Genomic DNA, 22,896 nt, shown 5'->3' with positions numbered 1-22,896 from the left:
CCCATTATATATAAAATTCATAGCTGGCCACTTGCTAAAAGCTAGGTGCAATTTCTTGTTTATGTTTTCTTTTGGGTAATACAAGAGGTTGTACGTGCCCTTCTATGGCATTGTTTACATAGGAGAGGTTCACATACAGAAATAGTTTCATTTTCTCCTTTAAAATTTTTTATTATCTTTCTTATAAGAAGCCACTGAAACTGGACTCGCATCCCTCAATGCTTATGCTTTTTTTTATGACAACAAGATGTTGAATGTGTCCTGTGGTATCATTTTGTTCAGAAGATGTGGGATGATAATAAAATCCCTCACTATTTAGCAGAAAAACTATTGAAAAAAAACTTTGTGTTGGCTGCTTGCTGTAAGTTCGGCATGACTTGGTGTTTATGCTTCCTTTGGTGACAAGAGGTTTTGTAAGCCCTTCCAAAGCATCAATATGTTCAGAAAAATCTACTATTAAAACAAATTAATGTTTCATTATCAAATCATCCAACTTTTTATTAATTTCCAACTTCGTAATAAATATTACAAGACTGTGAGTTTATTTTCTTTACTAGGCAATTATCAGTAATATCTAATAAACTTCAGCACTGCTTTCCTCAGCAAGCATAGATGTTCAGAAGCTGGCTGTATCTCTTACCTGCTACAGTAGCTAAGTAGCCACAATATCCACCCATAGTTTCAATGACAAAAACTCTGCGTTTTGTCCCTTGGGCTGACTGGCGAATTCTATCACAAATCTGGAACAAAATTAAGTTCCACTAGATTCTGGCTAAAATTATCAGAAATAGTAATGATTTGTTCATTAAATAATGATATCACAGATAATGAAGTGATCGGCCCAATCTGATTTAGATACCCAGCTGCAAGTATCAGGGCAGACTTGGCAGGATAAAACTGCAGTGTTTTGCCATTGCAGGGTTGCTACACATTTTTGAATATGAAATTCCCAGATATATCGATTTTACAGTCCATCTAGAAAATTTTATATACCATTACATGTGATTGTAGTAGTATTTGGTATATTTTGGAAAAGTTCGTAAATGGCAATTTCATCCAGCATATTTGCAGCATGACCATATGATAATTGGTACATGTCCTTTCAGAACGTTCAACTCTTTTTAATGAGTGGTTTAACTATGTGCAACTATACTTCAAATAGAACAAATTAATTGTCAAAAATTAGTGATGGAATTTTCGATACTTCGATACCTCGATACCTTCGATACTTGATGGTATCGCAAAGTATCGAGTATCGAAACTTTAAGTTCAATACATTTTTTCGATACCAGAATGCTTGTTCATTTGTATTGAATTAAGTTTTGAGTCGCCATTGTACAAAATACAACTACAGTAGAACCTCGATGATACGTTCCCGTTTCATACATTTTCCCGTGCCATACGCTGATTAATTTTGGTCCCGCCGAAAGTACTATATTTACAATGGTTTACTGTCCCGGAACATACACTTATAAAATCATTAATTTCCAATTTCATACGTTTTTACGAAGCGGAAAAAACCTAAAATTCACATTTTTTTTTTGTTATATTCCTCCTGATAAACTACGTTTTAATGCTTTTATTTTGAAAAACGTTCATTGCTTACCTTTCCAAACGTAAGAAAATTACTTTATCGCACCATAGAAATGGATAGTATCAGGAAGACTGTGCACTTCGCTGGTAGCATCTATGGCCAGCACCAAGCGAGACTAGTGGCGCAAACTAAAAATGATTATGAAAATGGTGCATGCGCTTTACCAAGGCACGTATCTCATATTTTGTGTATTCATTAATCTTTGAACTGAATATATGTGTTTGTTATTGTTTTCGGGAAGCCTACAACTCACGTAGTTTCGGTTCCCTGCAAGAATTTCCGAAGATTTCCGAAGTTTGGCGTTTTGGTATTAACGCCACTTCAGCCGCTAAATCAGAAGTTTCCAATGAAAACAAGCATGTTGTGACTGACATAACCTAACCTAACCCTTGGATTTTTTTTAATTTCAATTTTTGAGAGAAATCCGAAGTTGCACAAACGTGGTAGGGAACCGAAACTACTTGAGTTGTAGGCTTCCCATTGTTTTCTTACGATCGGATTGTTTTGTATTTTACGTTTCTCTAAAATTTTATTGAAAATTGTTCTGTTGCATAAAGTTGTTTGTAAAATGAAACAAACAAGCAAAAATTTCTGGTTTTCTTTTTACAATAGCCTATTTTTTTTAAATTTTTAATTTAGGCTTGGTGACTTTCCCCCCCCCCCCCCCCCTTTCCAAGAAAGGACTTCATAACATTTTGTAAGGCCACTGTTTCTCATGTCAGCTTTACTTGATTATGGACTGTATTTTACATTTCTGGTGGTTTTATTATATGTATATATAATGATGAATTCATATCTTTCATTAATATAATGCAATTATTTACACATTATGTATTTAAGTTTAATCTGACATTGTGCTGGTATGCTAGATTGAAATTTTTTTTATTATTGCCATTCCCATTTCATACACTTTCCCGCATCATACACCATTTTTGTGCCCTCCATTGAAACGTGTATATTCTACTGTACTAGAACAGCTTATTAGTGTGAACTATCATTGTTTGCGGCAATTTTATTTAAGAGAGCGCTATCTTTATTTACATTTGTTCGCGGTACAAAAAAGTGTACTGGAAAATAAAGGGCTAACTCTCTTGAAGATAGTTTGTATTGCACTTCTATTTTTTATATTGAGGGAATTTATATAGTTTGAAACTAATTTATGTTATTTGTTGTAATTGTTACTTAATGGGAAAATATTTTTCCCTGGAGTATAGAAAGTATCGAAAGTATCGAACTGAAAAAACAATACAGAATCGAGTATCGAAAGTGTGGTATCGTCCCACCTCTATCAAAAATGTAACAAAACATGATGAACTAACACCCAATTAAAAAAAAAAATTAAATTAAAAAAGTAACTACAAAATTCAAAGAAGTAATAGTAAAGCTACGTTTTAGCAAATTTAAAATAGCAACGATGACACTGTTAAAAATATAAAATGTTCCTAGAATGTACAGTATTTATGACATTTCAAAATGCTGATAAGTCTATTCACACGAACCCATACAACTACAAAAATAAAAACTTGCAATTAGGCTTCTGGAAATAGTGTTTTTTTTTTTTTCACTTGGATCAAATACCACAATTTTCAAGAATATTGAATATTTCTCTAATCAAATTTTAATAAACAGTAAAAATTTCTTTTCACTCTCACAAGGTCCAAAAAAAATTGATAAAAAAAAGTAACATAAATAAGGGGTAATATACATGGAACCATTATAAAGATATGTAAAATAAAAAAAAAAACAACTGGAAATGCATTTTCATAAACCATTAAATTTTAAGTTTGAAAGTTGTTTTGTTGATCTAGTTACAGGTATAAAATAGAATATTATTAATAATTTTAAATCACATTCATTGATTATTTGTTAAACATAAAACAATGTGTGAATAATATTGCAGTACAAATCTAAATTTCTCAATAAATCATCTTAGCCTCATACATGTTACATTTTTTTTTGGTAAATATGTGCGATAAGGTCTGGTGTGGTTTGTTAAATTCCATATTTTCTGTCGTGTTCACTATGAGGCAGAATTCAAAATTAAAGGAGAAACAATTTTTTTTTCATAAACATAAAAAATTCATATTTTAACAGCAGAGGAGAAAGAGTGTTGATTCATAGTATGTATAGTAATTTCCAGAAATATTTTTTATTTCACTGAGTTTTCCAGGTTAAACCTGACCATAGCAACCCTGCAATGCTTCCTATAGAATTGGGAATGGGGGAATGTGGGGGGGGGGGGGGGGGGGCAAATACCTAGTTCTGAGTCCAGGAAAGACTTTTTCACAAGAAAAATAAAAAACATTTAATATAAACATCTATGTTCAATTTTGTTCAAAATACAGATGACTAGTAAAATTATTTGATATGTCACACATTAAAAATTCCTGGCCAGAGGAACTACAAAAATTGAAACTTTTTACTTAAAGTAATCCTACCACTGAACATTATCTAATTGCATTAAATGCAATTCCTTCAATATGATATGGAACACAATAGTCAGTTAATTATTATTTTAATAATTTAAAAAATAAAAACATACATAAAAACAAATTAAATAACAAATTTTTTTAAAAATTTAACTTGTATAATACAAATTAAGATAATTTATCAATCTTGTGTCAAAACTAAATAAAAAAAAGTGTGCATCCAGGTGACAATATTCGGAAATGCAAAAAAAGTCAGGATGTGAGGACACATGTAGCCATTTGCATAGAAGTAGCCAGATCTACCAGCTATCAGTATCAACCTGACCAGATGTATTCTTTAGATCAGGGTTTCCCAATCTTTTTCAGTCCGCGGCGCAAATACATATTTACTATTTTGTCTCGGTGCCCTAACCTATTTGGCTCGTCAAAATAGATAGGTACAATGATAGGTACTAGTTAGGTAGATAAGCACAAAAATTAAAATATCCACATTATGAATATGAACTGTATATTTATATTTATAAGAGTATAAAATTAACACAAAAACATTCAAGAGACACTTAAGAAAAACAAAAATAAAATACAATAGCTACCTAGCTAGTCAATGTGATGGGTGAGATTGGTGATCTTCACACATTTTTTTCAAAACGTGGAATAAGGTTTGACACTGCTATTCGCATTTCTTGCTCCACATTGATCTTTGAGTGATATTTGCTCTTGATTACAGCTAGGCCAACAGCTGAAAATCCAGCTTCGCAAAAATAGTTCACATTTTTACCGGGACCACAGTTGTCTCGTGCGTGTAATAGATAAGTATCGGAGAGTGCGCAATTAAGCGAAGCATTACGCGAGCGCTAGAAATTAAATTGTTTATTCTGTATCCGAGAACACTTGAGGTTTCGGAGAATGGTAAAGAGAATCGCTTCACGGCGCCCTTCTTAACTTTCTACGGCGCATCAGGGCGCCGCGGCGCACACTTTGGGAACCCCTGCTTTAGATCATCAATCAGCAGGATAACCTGGCCTTCAATACATCTCCATTATAACTAATGTTAGTGAACTGGCTGCCTGAACATGGGGTCAATGGACTTTTGAAGATGTCTAAACCTGCACAACCCTCAAAAGAAAGAAAGGGAGCCAATAGCTTCCAGGAGTCATACAACTTGCAGTACAGCCTATCTGTCATTTCATGATCATGGCAAACAAGCAGCACAACACTGAGGTGAAAGAAGGACTAATGTATGATGGTTTCTATGTGGCTCAGTAACAGTGATAGTTCCACTATCACAAAGTTTCATTTAAAATATGTCTATTACTTTCATGCTTTACACTCATAATTCAAAAACTTTTATAAAATTAAATATTTTTTTTATTTTACATTATTTTCCTGGTTTGGGTGCAAAGAGTCAAGTTGTGTAATTGAAAACCGGGTAATCATTCTGTATCACTTATTCTTTCATCCTGATGGCACGATCCTGTGATACATGATGTTTGCTGTTTTAATTTAGTACGTTGAAAGATCCTGGACATTATTGAAATATCACAATACAAATTACGTCAGGTTTTGTGGAATTTTATTTTTGTCTTCAACTTACAATCATAATTCATTGTTATATCACAAGTTTTTGTTATGTCAAGGATCTTACAATGTACTAAATTAAAACAGCAAGCATCATGTACAAGTCAATGGATACAGCATCATACCATCAGGATCAAGGGATTAACTTGGATAAGTGACATGGAACTTTTATCGAAAATAGTAATGAACGATTGATATAAGTACAATCCTGCTAAGTATTTTACTGCTTTAAATGTTTATCAAACTTAAAAAGACACAAAAATGTTAAAAAACACAAAGCAACTAAAATCTTCACATCTATATAAGTAGACACACTGCATTAACATTTAAAAGTAATTTGAATAACTGTAGCAACTAAAAGGTTAAGATTACTCTGCAAAGGAAAAACAACATTCATTACCTCTGTAATCTCATTGAGAGCAGTGTCTGTGCCAAGAGAGAACTCAGTACCAGGCACATTGTTGCTGATTGTTGATGGGACCACCACTATGGGTATGCAAAACTCTGGATGCTTGTCTCTGTTCTCTGCAAGCTGAAGTCCTGCTTGGTATGCCTGTTTCAGGAAAAAAAAATTAGTACTTAAACACATGGGGATAAATCCCCAAGAGGCCAAGCACCATACCACCTGGAATTTAAAAGCCCCTCACTTTGGAGGCCTGCTTGTTCTTGCAAAATAGTAAATGTGAAACTAGAATGGTAAATGTAATTTCACCGCCCCCCCCCCCCCCTCCGCAGCTTAAATATATGCTACTACTTTATGCTAAATATTACAATATAACATTGAACCTACTTTAAAAAATTTGGAATTATTTAGGTACTGATTTATGGAGAGAGAAAAAAGAAAATCAACAAAAATAGTTGATACCAAAACCATCAACAAACACAAAGTTCAAAACTAATTAAGGTAAAAAACATGGTTCGCACCTTTTACATAAATAAAAATTAAGGAGTTTTTAAGGAGCCATTTAAGGATTATAACAACTTCATATCAATAACTTTATTTTTATTTTGTAGTTCACAACAAGTAAAATTAATATGATCTGAAAAATAAACTTGTGCTTTGCCATTGACAGAAGAAATGCAGGCAGAAAGAATGTTTTAGGAGCTAAACTCTCAAAATGGACATGCGAAACATTGCTTGTTCCCAGAGTCCAAAACAAAAGAATAAAAAATTCACAAAACACTATGTGTTATTAAGAGCTCTACAAGAATGGAATTTTCAATTTAGGAAATTTTCAGACGGGAAACAATTATTTTTAACAAATATCGGAACTGGGTCTGTAAAAATATAGTTAAATAAACAGTGATTACTAATTTTGTAGGATCAAAATATTTCCTTAAATGTGCCTTTCTTTATACTAAGAACATTCATTTTAGGGCTTTTGGTAGAGGCAATCAACATGTGTCTTTGAAGTAATGATCCAGAAAAAGGTCCGTACAAGAGTGATTAAGTTATCTGAAAAATTTAGTGTGTTTGAAAAATAGTATCATTATTAAAATAACAGATTTGAATAACAGAATAAAAAAAAAAACAGACATTTAATCCTTCCTAAAAGTAGGGAAATAGTTGGAGATGAATATTATTCCACAGAAGTCCAAAAAAATAATTCATATGTGAATTGAACGTGAGTTGAGCCATTTCATGCTGCCATTTTAGCTGCGGTTCTCGGTGCCGGTTAAAATGCTGAGAACCGTAGGAACCGAGAACCGGTACCGACCCATCCCTAATTTTAAAATTAATAATAAGTTAGTAAGCTGACATTTTATTTGTTAAACTGTATGATTATTATTGTTACTAACATAAATTTATTAGAAACTATCAGTTTGGAAAAATTTTAATCACTTACTTCAAAGCCACCAATAATTAAGAGTGCTTGGATTTTAAACTCTTTCAGACGGGCAGCAACTTGACCAATACGCTGGCCAGGCAACGTACGCTTGGTTCCCAACATAGCGCCACCTTGGCCTACCCAGCCAGTCACATCAGACCAGCTCATGTTCTGCACCTAAAATAAAAATAGAAAATAACATTTAAAATGGTTAATTTATGTTTCCAGTTATATTTTACAAAAAAAAAATAATAACAACACCAAAATGTAACTAATATAATAGTAACATTTCTCATTTCACCGCACATATTTTCATTCAAGTACCTAGTTATCATCTGTACTTAATTTATTCTGGATTTTTAATGTTCAAACATGGTAAAAGATATTTACAAAAACGTTCAGTGCTTTGGCTGAGATCATAGAAGGATTTTTTATAATTGTTATTGAGCTAAGATGCTAATTTCTTCTACTTTCTGTAATACCCATGAGTCTAAAAGTGGCATGCTTGTTTGTTTAACAGAAGAGAAGAAGAAACTAATTACTTCATACACACACTACCTAAAGTGCTAACAAAGAAATAGCCAATACAGTTGCTGAAAAAAGCAGCTGCATATCAGGGTAGGAATATCAATGTTGCTGTAAATTTAACAAAATTCTTAAAAGTCACAACAATTTAAGCTATTTATTTTATTATTTTTAGGATATAGCCCAAGTAATGGTTTTTTGAAAATTTATATTCTATATTTAACTCACAAAAAATAAACCTTGGTTGTTTTAACATTTAAAAAAACCTTTTGTGCAATTTTCAATGGAATGAGATTAATTTTTCCTGGTTGCTCTTGAATCAGCTGACTCACAAGTCAAGGAACCAGAGAGTGGTGGAGGTTTTCATAGTTGTTCTGGCGAGTTTTGGTTAGCAGTCAAAATAAATGCGTAAAATTTCAGTAAAGAATAAAAACATCCCAGTCCTCCCATTTTTATTCATCACCAACTATAACATGATCATATTAAATATACTATGAAAAAATACTAAGTTGGCTTGGCTAACACTATTTATAGAATCTTGCCAAAAATGAGACACAAAATAACTTTACAAACATTGTTGGTTTTACTAAACAACAGCTATGGTGGAACAATACTTAAAATGGGTGCACTACTTTCCTAAAACTTCTAAACATTGTGAGCGTATCAATAACACAGTGTAAATGGGCATAATATCCAAAGATATGTAAAATATTGTTAAGTGTCCATTCTAATATTTTAAGGCGATTGGTGCACGGTAAAAAACGGTCACAGGCCCGAAAACAATGAATTTTGTATCATATGACCACTAAAGAGTCTAGATGCCTATGTGGGTGACCGTTACTATTTAGGGAGGTCAGGAGCTTAGTTCCAGCTCGTCAGTGGCGAGATGGCCTTCAGCCGGGAAGGGTGTTGCTGGTGGTCGCTCTGCGGCCTGCCATCTAGGAGGAATTAACAGAACCTCGAAGGTTTTATCTCCCTCTCCCTCTAACACACAGCCGATACGGTTCTATCGTGCCCGGAGGAGGGGAAGGTTTAGCAGGTTTCTCTTTCACTCATCCTTCGCTATGGGGAGGCGGAATGGATTACTTTTTGTCCACAACTCCGCACATGTGGCTGAGAGCTAACCTCTGCCACTCCCGCACATCTTCTCACTCAACTCGCTCGTTCTCTCACACTATTTCAATAAATCTTTTCAAATCTTCAACATCAATACTTTAAACCATTGCGCTTCCTACAGATTAATTATATTTCATGCACGTGCCCGAATTCAGCTGCAAAAAAATAAAACGGGTAGTCAATTTTTTTCTTCAAAAACCTTCCGAAACACTGTGTGTTAAAAAACATTCTGAAAGCGCATTTTTCTAGATAAATGGAAATTCTATATCACCTACGCCACAAGGAAACATTGTGCTTTAATATTATGTAAAGAAAACACCTTTTAGTTTAATAGTTATGTAAAGGTGGTGTGATATGTTTTAGATGTCGCACCATCTTATCATCCATGTAGAAGAGTTACCCGAAAAGCTAACAAAACTATTGCCATGGAAATGGAAATATGGTTAAGGAAATATTTTTCAAATGTTTGTAAACAGTAAACAACATATAAAAAATCTTATAACTGTAAAATTAAAATACAAACAACCCTATAGCAAATTTAATTTCAATATGAAAAAGTCTACAATAATGTTTACAAGAAACGAAATTGCAATAGCAATACAAAAATATCGCAATTTTGTTACATTGTTAACGTATATATTATTTTTAATAAAGGCAATAAAAATGACATACTCAATATTTGGAATACAAAAAATACCTTAAGCCCTACATAATTGCTGTGATATTCACAATAAATGCTTTTCTTAAATATAGTAGTTAAAAAACATCGTAAATAAATTATGAACATACATATTATGGTGAAGGAAAGTGGACACTATCACACTGAAAAATCTTAGAGGGTAGTTTTCATCATCTTATTTCTTTCTTTGCATTTTTGGTCTTGTTCGTTAAAATATTTCATGTTCAAATACTTGATACGCATATACGTTCTTGTCCTGACAAAACAGTATATAACTTCTTCTGGATATTTATTTTCAGTAGTTCCGCAAATAATTTTAGTCAGTGATTCAAAAATCCGCTCTTTTTTGCACAACTTGTTGCCATGAACATTATCAAAACACATTTCAGTGATCTTTATTAATTCAAAAAATTCATTAGTGGGACATTTTAAGTTACCCTTTGATTGTACATGTATCCAGCTATCGTCCTCCGAATTGAAATCCGTAGTGCCAAGGTCAGGATATTTATTTCTGAAACGGTGAGCTATATAGCCAGAAACATATTTCAGCCCTTCATGAGAAATTTCGTCACTTGAAAGGGGCCTGGCCTCTAAATCTAAGTCTATTTCTTCCATGTCATCAAGATCTATTTCATTTAAAGGTGATTTCTCTTGAAATGTCTTTGTAAAATACATTTCCTTGCACAAAAGTAGTTCTGTACTTTCATTCTGATAAGCACTGCCCTGTTCCATTTCATTTGACGAAAAATCACTTACCAAACACATTTTGTCTGTCTTCTCATCCGTGTTTTTCCGTTCAGCCAAAACTGCTGCAGAATGTTTTCACAATATGTAGTTTATAATTCTGTATTTAAAGTCAATGGGCGACAGATGCGTATTTTGATGTCCCATACCTCTAATATACGGAGAAAAAAAAAACACTCTAACACATCTTAGTTCAGTTTAACTGTTAACAAATATTTAGGTTAACAGGTCCTATACATATTTCCGAGTGTTTTACTGACTGAGTTATATTGGACATTAATTAAATTGATCGCTGTTATTTATACTTTTAAACAAAATTTTGGATTTATCATTTTATGTGAACTCTAATGCGTTAAAAAGTGTAACGCAACACTACACACAGGTAGTGATGTCTAGTGCACTGCCCTATGCACATTAGTTAACAAAAAAATTAAATAAAATATGAATTACTGATAAATAATACCTTCATGTCGTGATACAAGTAACACATGCTTATCTGATATTTATCTCAATTAGAATATGAAATAGGAAGACAAAATAATTAACTGATTTTAAGACTGATTTATTACTTACACACGAATAAACAAATACCACGTTACCCTCAATACAGTAATTCCATTTGACCAAAATATCACTCCGATTTTTTTAAACTATCGTTGCCAGGTACATGGGCACGACTTCGCAAATGTCAATGTTTCACGTAGAATTAAAAAATGGATTTACGGTTCGAAAAATTCACTAACTCATAAATTAAATGAATTGTCCGATAAAACATAAGACCTATAGACTCAAGACCACTAAGATAGTTGTGCATTGTATGTTCATATGATCGTGCCATTAATAATACTGAGATGCTAATTAATTTAGTAAATATAATATTTAATAGCGCCTGGTTTTAGTTTATCCCAGCAACATCAACAAAGTCATAATATCAATAGGCAATGTTAAAAAGTTGCAGGGCGTCAGTACAGCGTTAGTGATAGAGTAATAACAAAATGGCCATACCTGGACTAATGATATCTTCTGACGTTAATAACTTTAAAATCGCGTATTCCCGTTCGCAACTTAACATACAATCATCAGTCTGATGATAACCTTTTTATACATAATATTATTACCGCACATGTAACATAACTTATGGTAGGCCCGCGTCAGGAACGTCCTGACGCGGAGTTGCACGTACCAAAACGGCCAAAACCAAGCTTCTTTTTAGTAGCGTAACTTTTACAACAATTGGCTCGAGGCACTTTTTGAAAGTTCCGCCGAAACCTCTGGCAATTTCTGGCCGTGAAAAATGTAATTCCAAAAGCCGCAATAACTTAATAATTACATAGAGAAAAGCCCAAACGTCTGTAACAATGTCAGAAATATAGTTCAAAACCCAAAATAAATTAAACATATAAATTTAAATAACGTAGCACAGAATAATAAAACTGTAAACAAACACTTGAAGTATTAGGGTTTCAGTGTTCTGTGCAATGTAATATTACAATAGGAAATTTGTAATTAGTGTGCCCGACATTCTGGCATCGCTAGCTAACATTTCCAATTTTTTTTTATTTCATATAACTGGAATAGCCTAGTGTTGATTTGATGTTCTAAATAAATTTAAATAAAAATAAAATCTATTTTTTGGTTAAATTTAGATCTGTCATTCTAGTGTGCATATAGCATACCCTAACTAACCGGAATACACAACTGATGTTCTATTCTGTCAAAAAATATTAATCTGGATGGTAAAAATTTATTCATATGTGTAAACAACCACCACAAAGAATAATCACCGAGTCAATATTCAACTTCAAGTCAAAACATAACCGCTAAAAAGAATTTCGCTGTACGAATTTTTCTCTACAGAGACAATTTCTTTGCTTGAGCGAAGATGGACTCCACTATGAAGCGCGACCTTGACAGACCCTTCGTTTCTTCGGCCTCCTCTCTCGTCCTCCCTCTACACACCATTCTTCCCCCTACCCTCCCGCAGGCTGCGGCCAGCCGGCCGGAGCTCCGCCGGACTACCTGGTTCCGACAAGCGCCGCCCCTCAGCGCCACGTCGCGGGGACATTCTTCCCGGCGGCGAGAGTTTTACACGCAGCACTAGAACTGTCACTCCAGAGGGCGTGTTTTGAGTTGGATTGTATCAAAAACAAAAGGATATGAAAAAATATACATAACTCAATAGTATTCTGCCAATTATGTTTTCATTTTCATTTAAATTTATTCTTTAAATCGCTCCTGAAGTAGTCCAGCAGTGATCAATGGAAATTGTCAATAATAAACTGTAATTTTGAAGATGAATTTTTTTTCTCTTACTTTTATAGGTGCAGAAACCTATTCGTACACTCGTTTCTTGAACTATACTTAAGTTTAACATAATTATGTGTTTTCTAAATAATTCTGGCTTGGAATATAAATAAATGCATTTAAAATGACATAACTCAGTAAAAAAACGTTTATTACAAATATCTTAGGTATATTATGTCTTAAAAAGAAGCATCAAAAATAAATATGTACAGTTAAATTAGTTTTGTCGTAATATTTTCCATGCACCAATCGCCTTAAGCTGATAATCAGAATTTTGTTAATGAAATCACCAATGCTCAATACTCCTTTGACTTAACTTCAGTAATGGCTACATTAATAATTAATTGAAAAAACCCTAAAACCAACTTACATTTCCAGCAATAAGTCCTTCCACTCCATCATGTATACCGCAAACTGTATCACCACGATAAATGCAGTTCCTGACAAAGGAACGAACGGCTGCATTCATTCCACAGGCAGGTGCACCCACGTGCATTACAGCCAAAGTGTAGCCTTCCTAGGTGAACATAGCAAAAAATAATCTCCGCAACATAGCAAATATTGACAAAACACAATCCTATTTTACACACTTGTGGTTACCCAACATTTGTACACAAGAAGCAACAAGACCAAATCTTGACTTACTTGAATTCCTTAAATGTAAAAATTTTGTTGATGCCAAAGTAATGATTACAAATTTTTGATAACTATGAAACTATGTAGCTATCCATTAACTTAAGACAATAACATGTTCTCAGTAAAATTATATAATTATGTGCAAATATGGCATAACATGCATCAAAATAAAAGGAAGTTTTCAATGCTAACAAGAACATAAGATGTTTATTAATGTAATAATAGCACTCCAAAAATGCAGATATAAATAATTAAAATTAGCCAAATACTTAACCACGGCAACACATATGAATCTACCATTTCCAATAAAACATTTTGTACTTGTCCTTAATACTTTTTATATGACACTGTCAATTTTATATGATACGAAACATTATATTTGCAAGAATATACCAATTTTTATGTTTGAGAACTAAAAACCTTTGAGATAATTTTCAGGTGATTTAAATGGACAGTCTCAAATATTTATTTTTAATGTAGGACTATAAAGTGAAGTGAGGTGTCAAAAAACAAAATGTGTGCTAGTAAAGGAACGGTAGAAATTAATGTTTCTTTCATAACTTTCAGAACCATTACTATTTCGGGACTTTTTCGAGACCAGCCCTTCAATTACCTTTAGGCACCCTGTAATGACACACGATAAATGTGTCACAAAACTGTCTCTCACATTGACATAAAAGTAGGTATTTCAGGACAGTACACATACTTATTACACTGCATAAAAACTTACCGACTGATTGACATTCATCGAAGCATGCAAAAAAGAAACCGAATATTTGAAGTCCAATGCTCACTGCCTATACTACCTAATATCTAAGCAAAATATTCCTAAAATACATGGCACTGACATTTTTAAAGTTTTAGTTCTAAATTATTCTGATAAACAAGAATGCACTTAAGATGCTGCCTTTGTGCCTCTCACTGTGAGGCTGCATCTACACTCTGTTCAAGATAAGAGGAGACTTTTTCAACATGTGCTTCAGTCAAAAATTTAGGCTTTGAAAGCTAAATATAGTGACATAATAAAAAAAAACAGATTTGTGTAGCATCAAGCTGTTTACCAATATTAATCAATATTAAGGGTCAAGTTGAAAACGCAGAGTAACAACAAAATTTATTATGTGGGGGGAAAAAAAAAAGCCAGGAAAATGTATGTCATGGAAGTTAGCCAATGAAAGCGAGATGGTTGAAGAAACGTAAAGTTTGTTATATTTGTATTAATGGGAGAGAGAATGAGTATGCTTTATATTCCAGTTAGTATCAACTACGATTAAGGTTCAGAACCGGGAAATTCCGGTCCTGAAAGTACCGGAAATTCCTGGTACTTCTAATATAGTAAAAGAAATGTTAAATTTAAAATTGATTCCCAGTTCTTTCACTACTTTCGGGACTCGAAATGGACAGCATAAATTTAGTTTTAACTGCATGGTAAGGTTACGTTCATTTGATCTTCTCCTCTGGCAAGGTGTTCGTTGTAGTGGGGTGAGGGGAGTGAGTCTGCCCTACGTCCGCGCTACTCAGTTGAGAGTCAGTGTTCGGATTTTCTCTCTCTCTCTCTCTCTCTCTCTCTCTCTCTCTCTCTCTCTCTCTCTCTCTCTCTCTCTCTCTCTCTCTCTCTCTCTCTCTCTCTCTCTCTGTGGCATGCACACACATACTCACACCTGTGGTTGTTGCACTAATATTCTTAAAATAACTATGTTTTTTTTTTTTAAGTTTATTACAAAAAGAAGAAATGTTATTTTAAGTTAATAATTCTGTGATTTTGCATGCATTAAACCAATTGTTTGTTTAAATGTTCTATTTTTTCCAAAGTTAAAGATTGAGAGTAGGGCTGATAATGAAGTGATTTGTTCACATTAGTATATACTTTTTGCAATAAGAAATTGTAACACAAATGTTTATCTTTTTTTTTTACTTTTAGTCACTAAAACTTGTTTAATCATTCAAAACTAGCCTATTATTACTTCAATCACACACTGCTGCACCATTAACTCTCAACTAGGTAACATAGGTGCTTAATGGTCATTTGATAGCTACAGTAGCACACAACATCCTGTGTGGAGCAAGATCTAGTAATACACATAAAAACTGTTTTTTTTTATAGCTGAATCAATATTTAATTTAAGCACATTAATATTGCTTGAGAAAAATTTAATATATGTTTACAACAGATAAAGTAAATTATAAATAAAATAATAAAAACTATTATAGCAGTAGCAGCACACCAAAGAAATTGCAAGTTATTAATTAGTATATTGGATAATATGTATAGTTAACTAAGGTCTGTTAAAAGAGTATAATAACACATGATAATGTTGTTTGAGTTAAAATTGATGTAAGGCTGAAAAAGTGGTAGCAAAAACCTACAGTTTATGAATGATAGACACATTTAAATCATGGCAGTTTGTTTTAAATTTAACTTTGTAATTTTATAAACTTTTTATCACGTCCCAAGAGGCATAAAGGGAAGCTCATAAGCCATGTTCATGGGTCGCCTGAATTTTACGTCTCCCTATAACAGCGTTTTACAGCGTACTGTATTTTCACTGGTAAAGGTTTGGCTGTTATGCTTTCTGTGGTACAAGGAATATATTTACGGTTCTTGGTGCCGGTTAATTTGTTGAGAACCAGTGGAACCAACAACCAGAACTGACCCATCACTAATATCAGCTGTGAAAAATAAGAAATGACAGTGTGGCTCATTGTAGTTAAATAAAAAATAGTCTTGTAAAAGGAAAATAAAGGAATGTAATAAGTATGGTTGAGTGTTAGCAATGTTAAATGTGGTGTTTGATAGGCTGGATAGTGAGTACATGGAAGTAATGGAAAAATTTATCAGGCAAAAAAAAAAAAGGTTTTGTTCACTGTGTATTATCCAATAGAAAAATGTTGTCATAGCTTGTTAGGCTTAAGGATTCTTTGCTGTATGCGGCCGGATGTTTTTTTTACTAGATCTATACAAGTTTCTTTCTCTCAGCCGCCACATTCTGAACAAAACTAATCACAGAGCCGGCAAGACATGTTACTACCCTCTGATCTCCTGAAAATTGTCAACTTGAACATTCATGTTGTGTGATTTTTAGGGACACGTTTTATTCTTATCAGAATGCTGACAGTTCTAATCTATTTTAATGATCTGATGGACTTTTTTTCTGTAAAATAGTTAGCTGATAACATGGGTGTTAGTAATGGTTCCAAATTGCTGTGTTAAATCTAGCTTTGTAGTATTGTTCTTCTCAAAATTTACGTGGCCGGATGTAGTGGAAAATCTCCACATATATAACCCTAAAACATTACGAAAATCAAGTGAAAATTTTGTACCCGCTCAATGAGAAAAAATTCTGTGATCCAGAAATTTTGCCTGATTTTTGGGATCCTGCACAGTCCCATTCGTAACTGATTGAATATCCATTTTTTCAAAGTGTTAGTAGTATTCAAAAATGAATCAAATATGAATAAAAAACTGTTAATTTTGATATTCTAAAATTAGAATATTTGCCTAGGTAAGTCCAACAAGATGGTGGCTGAGTTATTACGACCTGTACGTTCTAATGGTGCAAGCGCAGGAATAGGGCATTTTGGACAGGGAAGATTCAGATGCTAGTTTTGCAAAATAATATGTTGTTGGTACAGAGTTCTATATTTGAATAGGTAGGGCTGTGTATACTTTACGATACCCAAGACGTTACAATCATAGTTGCAAAGAATAAATAAATAATAAAAAGTGGTATCGCAAAATCTACTAAATGAGGCAGGATTGTAGTACATATATAATACGATATGTGGGTAACATATCCTTGATATTGAGTTAAATACTAGAACAGTTGGGGCTATAGTGTACTTTACAATACCCAGGACATTATTTATATTTTAGTTGACCATTCATAAACAATGAAATTACATAAGAGTGGTGTTTCAAAATAAACTGAACCGGGTGGGATTGTAGTAAAGAATATGATACCATTGGTAATATTTCTTCGGTAATGTGTTACAGAATAGAAAATGTACGCCTGTAATACATAATACAATATCCAAAATAGAGTTTCATTAAGAAACCTATTTTGTGCAATACAAGTATGCAAAAGTTCCCCACCCAAAACCCACATATTCCCGCACTTGTCCCGGAACAATGTGGGGGTTGTAATGACATGAGCACTGCCACGTTGGTAATGTCATCCATATTGTTATAGTATCACACTGTACACTGCTCCCAACATTAATTTTGTTAATTTTATAATACTGAACTGCCAAAGTCTAAATGTTCACTGCAGCTACTAAGAGTTCACTTTACCTTGAACAGAGCATACAACGTATTCAAATAAATTCAAATTTCAATATGGCTGGCACTGAAATCTAAATGAATTAAATTAAATTCATGCTTCTTTAACATCCTTGTTCCACCCACCAGCATGTTTCACTGTTGTACAATAATATTAACATTATTCATTATATTAGGCTTCTCTTGATAAGAAAATTCAAAAATAAAAAGATAATTATGCATGGGAACATATTTGTGCTAACTGTAATGTTTATTAAAGCAATTTGCAATACATAAAGAATTTATCAAGTTATGATTTCATCACCACCAAAACATACTCCAAGATACTGTTAAAATGTATTAATAATGATGTTTGGTTGTATATAATTACAATGGTTTTCTTTATAAAACACATAAATACAGTAGCCAGCAACTATTGTTTCACAGTAACATGTTACATATCAACAAGTGCAAATAACATTCAGGATGAATAAAATAACTCACAAGATGGAAATAACTCAAACAAGTTGTTTTTGATAAAGAAACTAATATAAATATATTTTTAGTGTTTCCATGATACCAGAAGTAGACATGAAAAGTAGAAGAAATTAACAGTCGGAAAACAGGAGTCCCATCATAAAAAATACAATTATCAGATTTTTAAATGCAAATAATACACAGGGTGGCCACTATATTTGTGATAAAAAATTCCAGGTTTTTTCCAGGTTTTTCCAGGTATTTTCAAGATTTTCCAGGTTTTGCAATAACAAAATGACATGTTTTTATTTATGTAATACATGATACAAAGCACACATTATAAAACACGGAACTGTATAGTACTAAATATAAAACAAAAATGCACAAAATGTGATACATACCCAACTAAAAAAACAGGTGGCAGTTTACTAAATATATATTTGCCACATAACTTTAACCTTTTTTGTGTTTAAAAATTTCTTCGTCTATGAGAGCGGTCTGTTTTAAGGCATCACTCATTATTTTGACTTTTTTTGCCCTAAGTTCCTTGAGGTTCTTTTTTTTTTTTTTGAACCAAATATATTTGGTATATTTTGTGCGTATTAAACAGGGCACAACACTGGCCGGCTGGTGGTTGTTTTCATTCAAAACGTGGCTAAAGAACTTGCATGGATCAGGCTGAAAACATCAGGCTATACGTGTAAGTTATAAGGAATCTTATTAGTGTCATGAATTGAGAAATGTTTTTCGAGTAGATACACACATCGACCTACCGGATGCTCGCCCGCGTCTTGTTTTAACTGTCGCAGCGATGTTTATTTTGACAGCTCAAGCAATTATCTTTTCCCGTGAGTTGATAGAAAAAGGTCGCTTCACACAGCATAAAAAAAGGAGCTACGCCACTTATTCCCCACGCAGGAAACACACTGGCTGCTGTCTGTCATTCCCCGCATTTCCCCCTTCCTTTCTTCTAACATTCCACGTCCCGCCTCTCGCGCGAGCAATAACGAAGCGATGTAGCAGTTGCACCACGCATTGGGTCGTGTTTATGCTTTGCTGGTGACCGCAGGAGGTCCAACATGCTTTTATTCGGTATATATGATCTTTCATTGCGTTTTTTTTAAATATTTTTTTCTGTTTTTCACATTTTGGTAAAAATTTCCAATTTTTTTACGGTTCCCGAGAATGTACTCGTAAAATCACTGTTTCGTTAAATCCGGTGTTCGTGAAATCGGGGTTCTGGTGTACATAATAATTATATGTTTAGTATTATTATTTTACAAATTTTAAGTGAACATAGCATTACCGACGTTAAAGGTAAGTTAATGCGGAAGGTTTATCGGCCGGCCTCAACACGCTGCGAATATTCATAAAAAAACGTGCAGTGTCGTTAGTTACTGGACATATTTGACAGTTTATTGATAAGCGATGGAATACAAGACGTCGTAGTTTATAACACCGCTAAACCGTTGGAAGCTACTAGTATAAATTAAAGTACTAATAAAAATTTGTTACAGGAAGCGTGGGCTTCATCCTGAGCAGGTTGAGTGGAAACAAAATTCTGTAACTTGCAGGTTTCTTGATTGGTTATTTATAACTCTATTGTAATTCTTAGATTTGGCATGGCTTGTAAATGCTCCCCTACCCATCGTATCGATCTTGAAACTTTTATTGCATATCTTGCATCTCGCACAAGTTCTGTCTTTCGCATCCTCAGTAGCCCATGGAACCTCAAGACTCATAACGACAGGAATACCTAGTAGACATTGCCGCAATAGCTTCCTAACAAACTGCACAGCGTAAGACTAAAACCGCTCGAAGACTTGTACTGAACAGAACAAATTAGAACAACACCCCGTGTTGCACGCCGTAGTGCGGTTCATATTCCCCCTCCCCCTCCGCCTCTTAGTGACGTATTGCGTCTATGAGGAAAGAAGAAACATGACACGCCTGGGAACACTACAGTCGCTGCCAACATGACACTGTACAGATTTGCCGCGTGATTATCAGACGCCGCGATGTACGTCTTATATAAGTTGTGCACATTTACACCGCAGCATTTGCCCAGGAAAGAAATAAAATTCCAGACAGTTCGCATTTACACCGCAGCATTTGCCCAGGAAAGAAATAAAATTCCAGACAGTTTCCCGGTTTTACCCGGGCCCTTTCAAATTCCCGACATATTCCCGGTTTTTCCAGTTTTCCCGGTTTGGTGGCCACCCTGAATACAATTGTAATTTTGAGAGAATTAATGTTTTCTTTCAACAGAGTATTTGCATTTATTCATTTTGATAATGAAAATTGTTATACAGTACAGTTGTGGAACACCTCAGTATGCGAGGTAGATCATGTGTCAATTTTGTTGGGACACAATAGCTCAATTGAAAAGCCAGAATGATACAATATAATTGTGCATGCATTAACACAATAAACATGATTAAAAACAAATATACAAGTGGTCATTAAAATTGCAACACCAAGAAAGATGCCCTTAAAAAATCCACTTTGCGGGAATGCATAGAGCAGAGTAGGGCCAAAACATGATCAGTTGTTCCAACAGAATGGAGCATCATGTGCATTACTGACAAGACTAATGGGTGATATGAAGTGGAAGTCACTGAGTATTATGTGCATGAATCACACGATAACCATATGAACAGGTTTCAGCATTTAAAAGTGGGAGAACTGTGGCTTATTAAGATTGTGGGTTATCCTACCACCAAGTATGGTTCTCACATTGGAAGAGATTATTTGTAGCACAATGTATCGAGACATGAGATCAGTGGGTCGAGGAGGGGGTTTGGGTAATGTGCAGGAAGCCATGGCCGCGTCTCACCGAGTTTGACAGACATTTGGTGTGCAATGCCATTATGGACCATAAAGCAATATCAAACTCATTTGCTCATTATTTCAGGTATGAAGCATATCACACCATATGTCTGCATGCACAATTTTTTGCCATCTGTAACTTCAGAGCATCTTCCAGGCATCCATAACTGCTGCTGCCACTGACTGATGAACACAGGTGCCTGAGACAGCAATGATGCTTGGAATGTCAGGCCTACAGAGAAGAATGCCATGTCATCATTATTTTCAAATAATCTTCCTTCTGCTTGCAGCAACACAATGGACGCATCCATTTAAGGCAACACCGTGGCACATGCCTGGCTGAAACTTGCATGAGACACAATCGTAACGGCCCAGCACCTGGATTTATGGTATGGGGTGTCATAAGATTCCAGTCCTGCTCACGCTTAGCTTGCATCGCTGGTACATATGTTGAACAACAACAATTACATCAATGAGTTGTTGGAGCCCGTTAGTGTCCCCTATCCAGGCCCTACCAGAAGCCTGAGGCCGTGAACCAACAGGACAATGCACAGTTACATATAGCACTAATCGTCCGACATTTACTGGATGATCATCATTTCACACAGCTTCTTTGGTTTGTATGTTCACCGGATCTCCCGCTCATAAAAAATGTTATGGTTCATGGTCACATGGAGACTGGCTTGCCATAGTCACACTGGATAAATTGTAGGCATGCATCAAAGCAGCATGGGCAAAGATATCTCAGATGGACATCCAAAGTCTCTTTCTCTCAATGTCGTGTCGTGAAGCATCGGTTATTGCTGCTTGTTGCAGGACCACACTGTGCTGATGTCCCCCATGTACCACATGTCTGCAAATGTTATCATATGAGCTGTGTATGATTATTTCACCAAATAAATCTGGCTGTGCTTGTTCATGCCCTTGTACTGATTTAAATTTTAATGACGAGCAATGCATTTTAAAAAGTAAATTACTCTCGAACAAAAAATTAAGAATAGGGAAATAAACTTTGCTTACCACTCCAGCTCCTGAAGAATCAAAAGATGTTTTAGGTGGCTTTAGTCTGGTCAACATTTTGTATGTCTCCAAGTTCCGCTGAAAGCTCCTGAAAAACAATTGCGACAATACATGTAAGGTTTCTAAAAAAATTTTTAACCATCCTCATAAGAAATTATAAAATCTGGATAAAAAATTGGTGTCATATCAACTTTCCAAATAAATTCATTGCCTCATTATCCATACTATTTTTTACCTTCTAGAACACCTTTCCCTAAATAAATTAACAGTCCATCTTTACTATTTACATACTTGTAATAAATTTTATATTGAAAATTCAATTCAAATTTTGAATCAAATAAATTTTGTGACACTGTGACATGAAAAGGCTGTATGTTTAACTTAAAAAACTCTCGGAACTGACAGCACCGACAAGACATTGTAAGCCTGAAGTTAAATCTGATGGGTTGACAGATTCTTAAGTTCTTCCATAGGTCACAGTGATAATATTTTGCATGAACCAGTAAGAACTAAGACATTAATATACCTTCAGCTTAGACACGCTTATCTTACTCCCAACAAATATTTTGGTTTTTACAGCTTGGCTACACATTTCCTGTCCCACACAATTTTCTTTAGAGATATAACACCCATATTTAAAATGATTTATATCACTTGTACAGAAATGCCCAAATATTCAAGCTCTTTTCCTTCTGAAAAATTAAAAAAGAAAACTTAAAAGAATAACTTAGAATCACATTACATACTCGAATTAGTCAAATAACTCAAATGCAGTCTACATTTGGAAAGCATCCAACAATATTTATAAATTAAAATATATGACCATATCATTTTGTATGATATAAAAATTAGAATCACTGTTAATCCTAGCAAATGTG

The 22,896-nt window shown here is 34.1% G+C and overlaps 1 protein-coding gene across 3 annotated transcripts in view; it reads right to left on the bottom strand.

Moving 5' to 3' along the window:
- The window catches only part of LOC134529313 (ATP-dependent 6-phosphofructokinase), a 133,321-nt gene that overhangs the window by 25,232 nt on the left and 85,193 nt on the right, over positions 1-22,896 (bottom strand). For all 3 annotated transcript variants that reach the window (XM_063363244.1, XM_063363245.1, XM_063363246.1), the window contains exons 9-13: positions 22,019-22,106; positions 13,169-13,315; positions 7,449-7,607; positions 6,002-6,154; positions 641-740 (exon numbers count right to left, since the gene is read on the bottom strand). In XM_063363244.1, coding sequence (XP_063219314.1) covers positions 641-740; positions 6,002-6,154; positions 7,449-7,607; positions 13,169-13,315; positions 22,019-22,106 — 647 coding nt within the window. The remainder of the gene's footprint in view (positions 1-640; positions 741-6,001; positions 6,155-7,448; positions 7,608-13,168; positions 13,316-22,018; positions 22,107-22,896) is intronic.

The sequence above is a fragment of the Bacillus rossius genome, chromosome 2 (genome assembly GCF_032445375.1).
Source record: "Bacillus rossius redtenbacheri isolate Brsri chromosome 2, Brsri_v3, whole genome shotgun sequence".
NCBI classification, from domain to species: domain Eukaryota; kingdom Metazoa; phylum Arthropoda; class Insecta; order Phasmatodea; family Bacillidae; genus Bacillus; species Bacillus rossius.
Note: the sequence above shows the minus strand (reverse complement) of the source record. Positions and strands in the feature narration are given on the sequence as shown.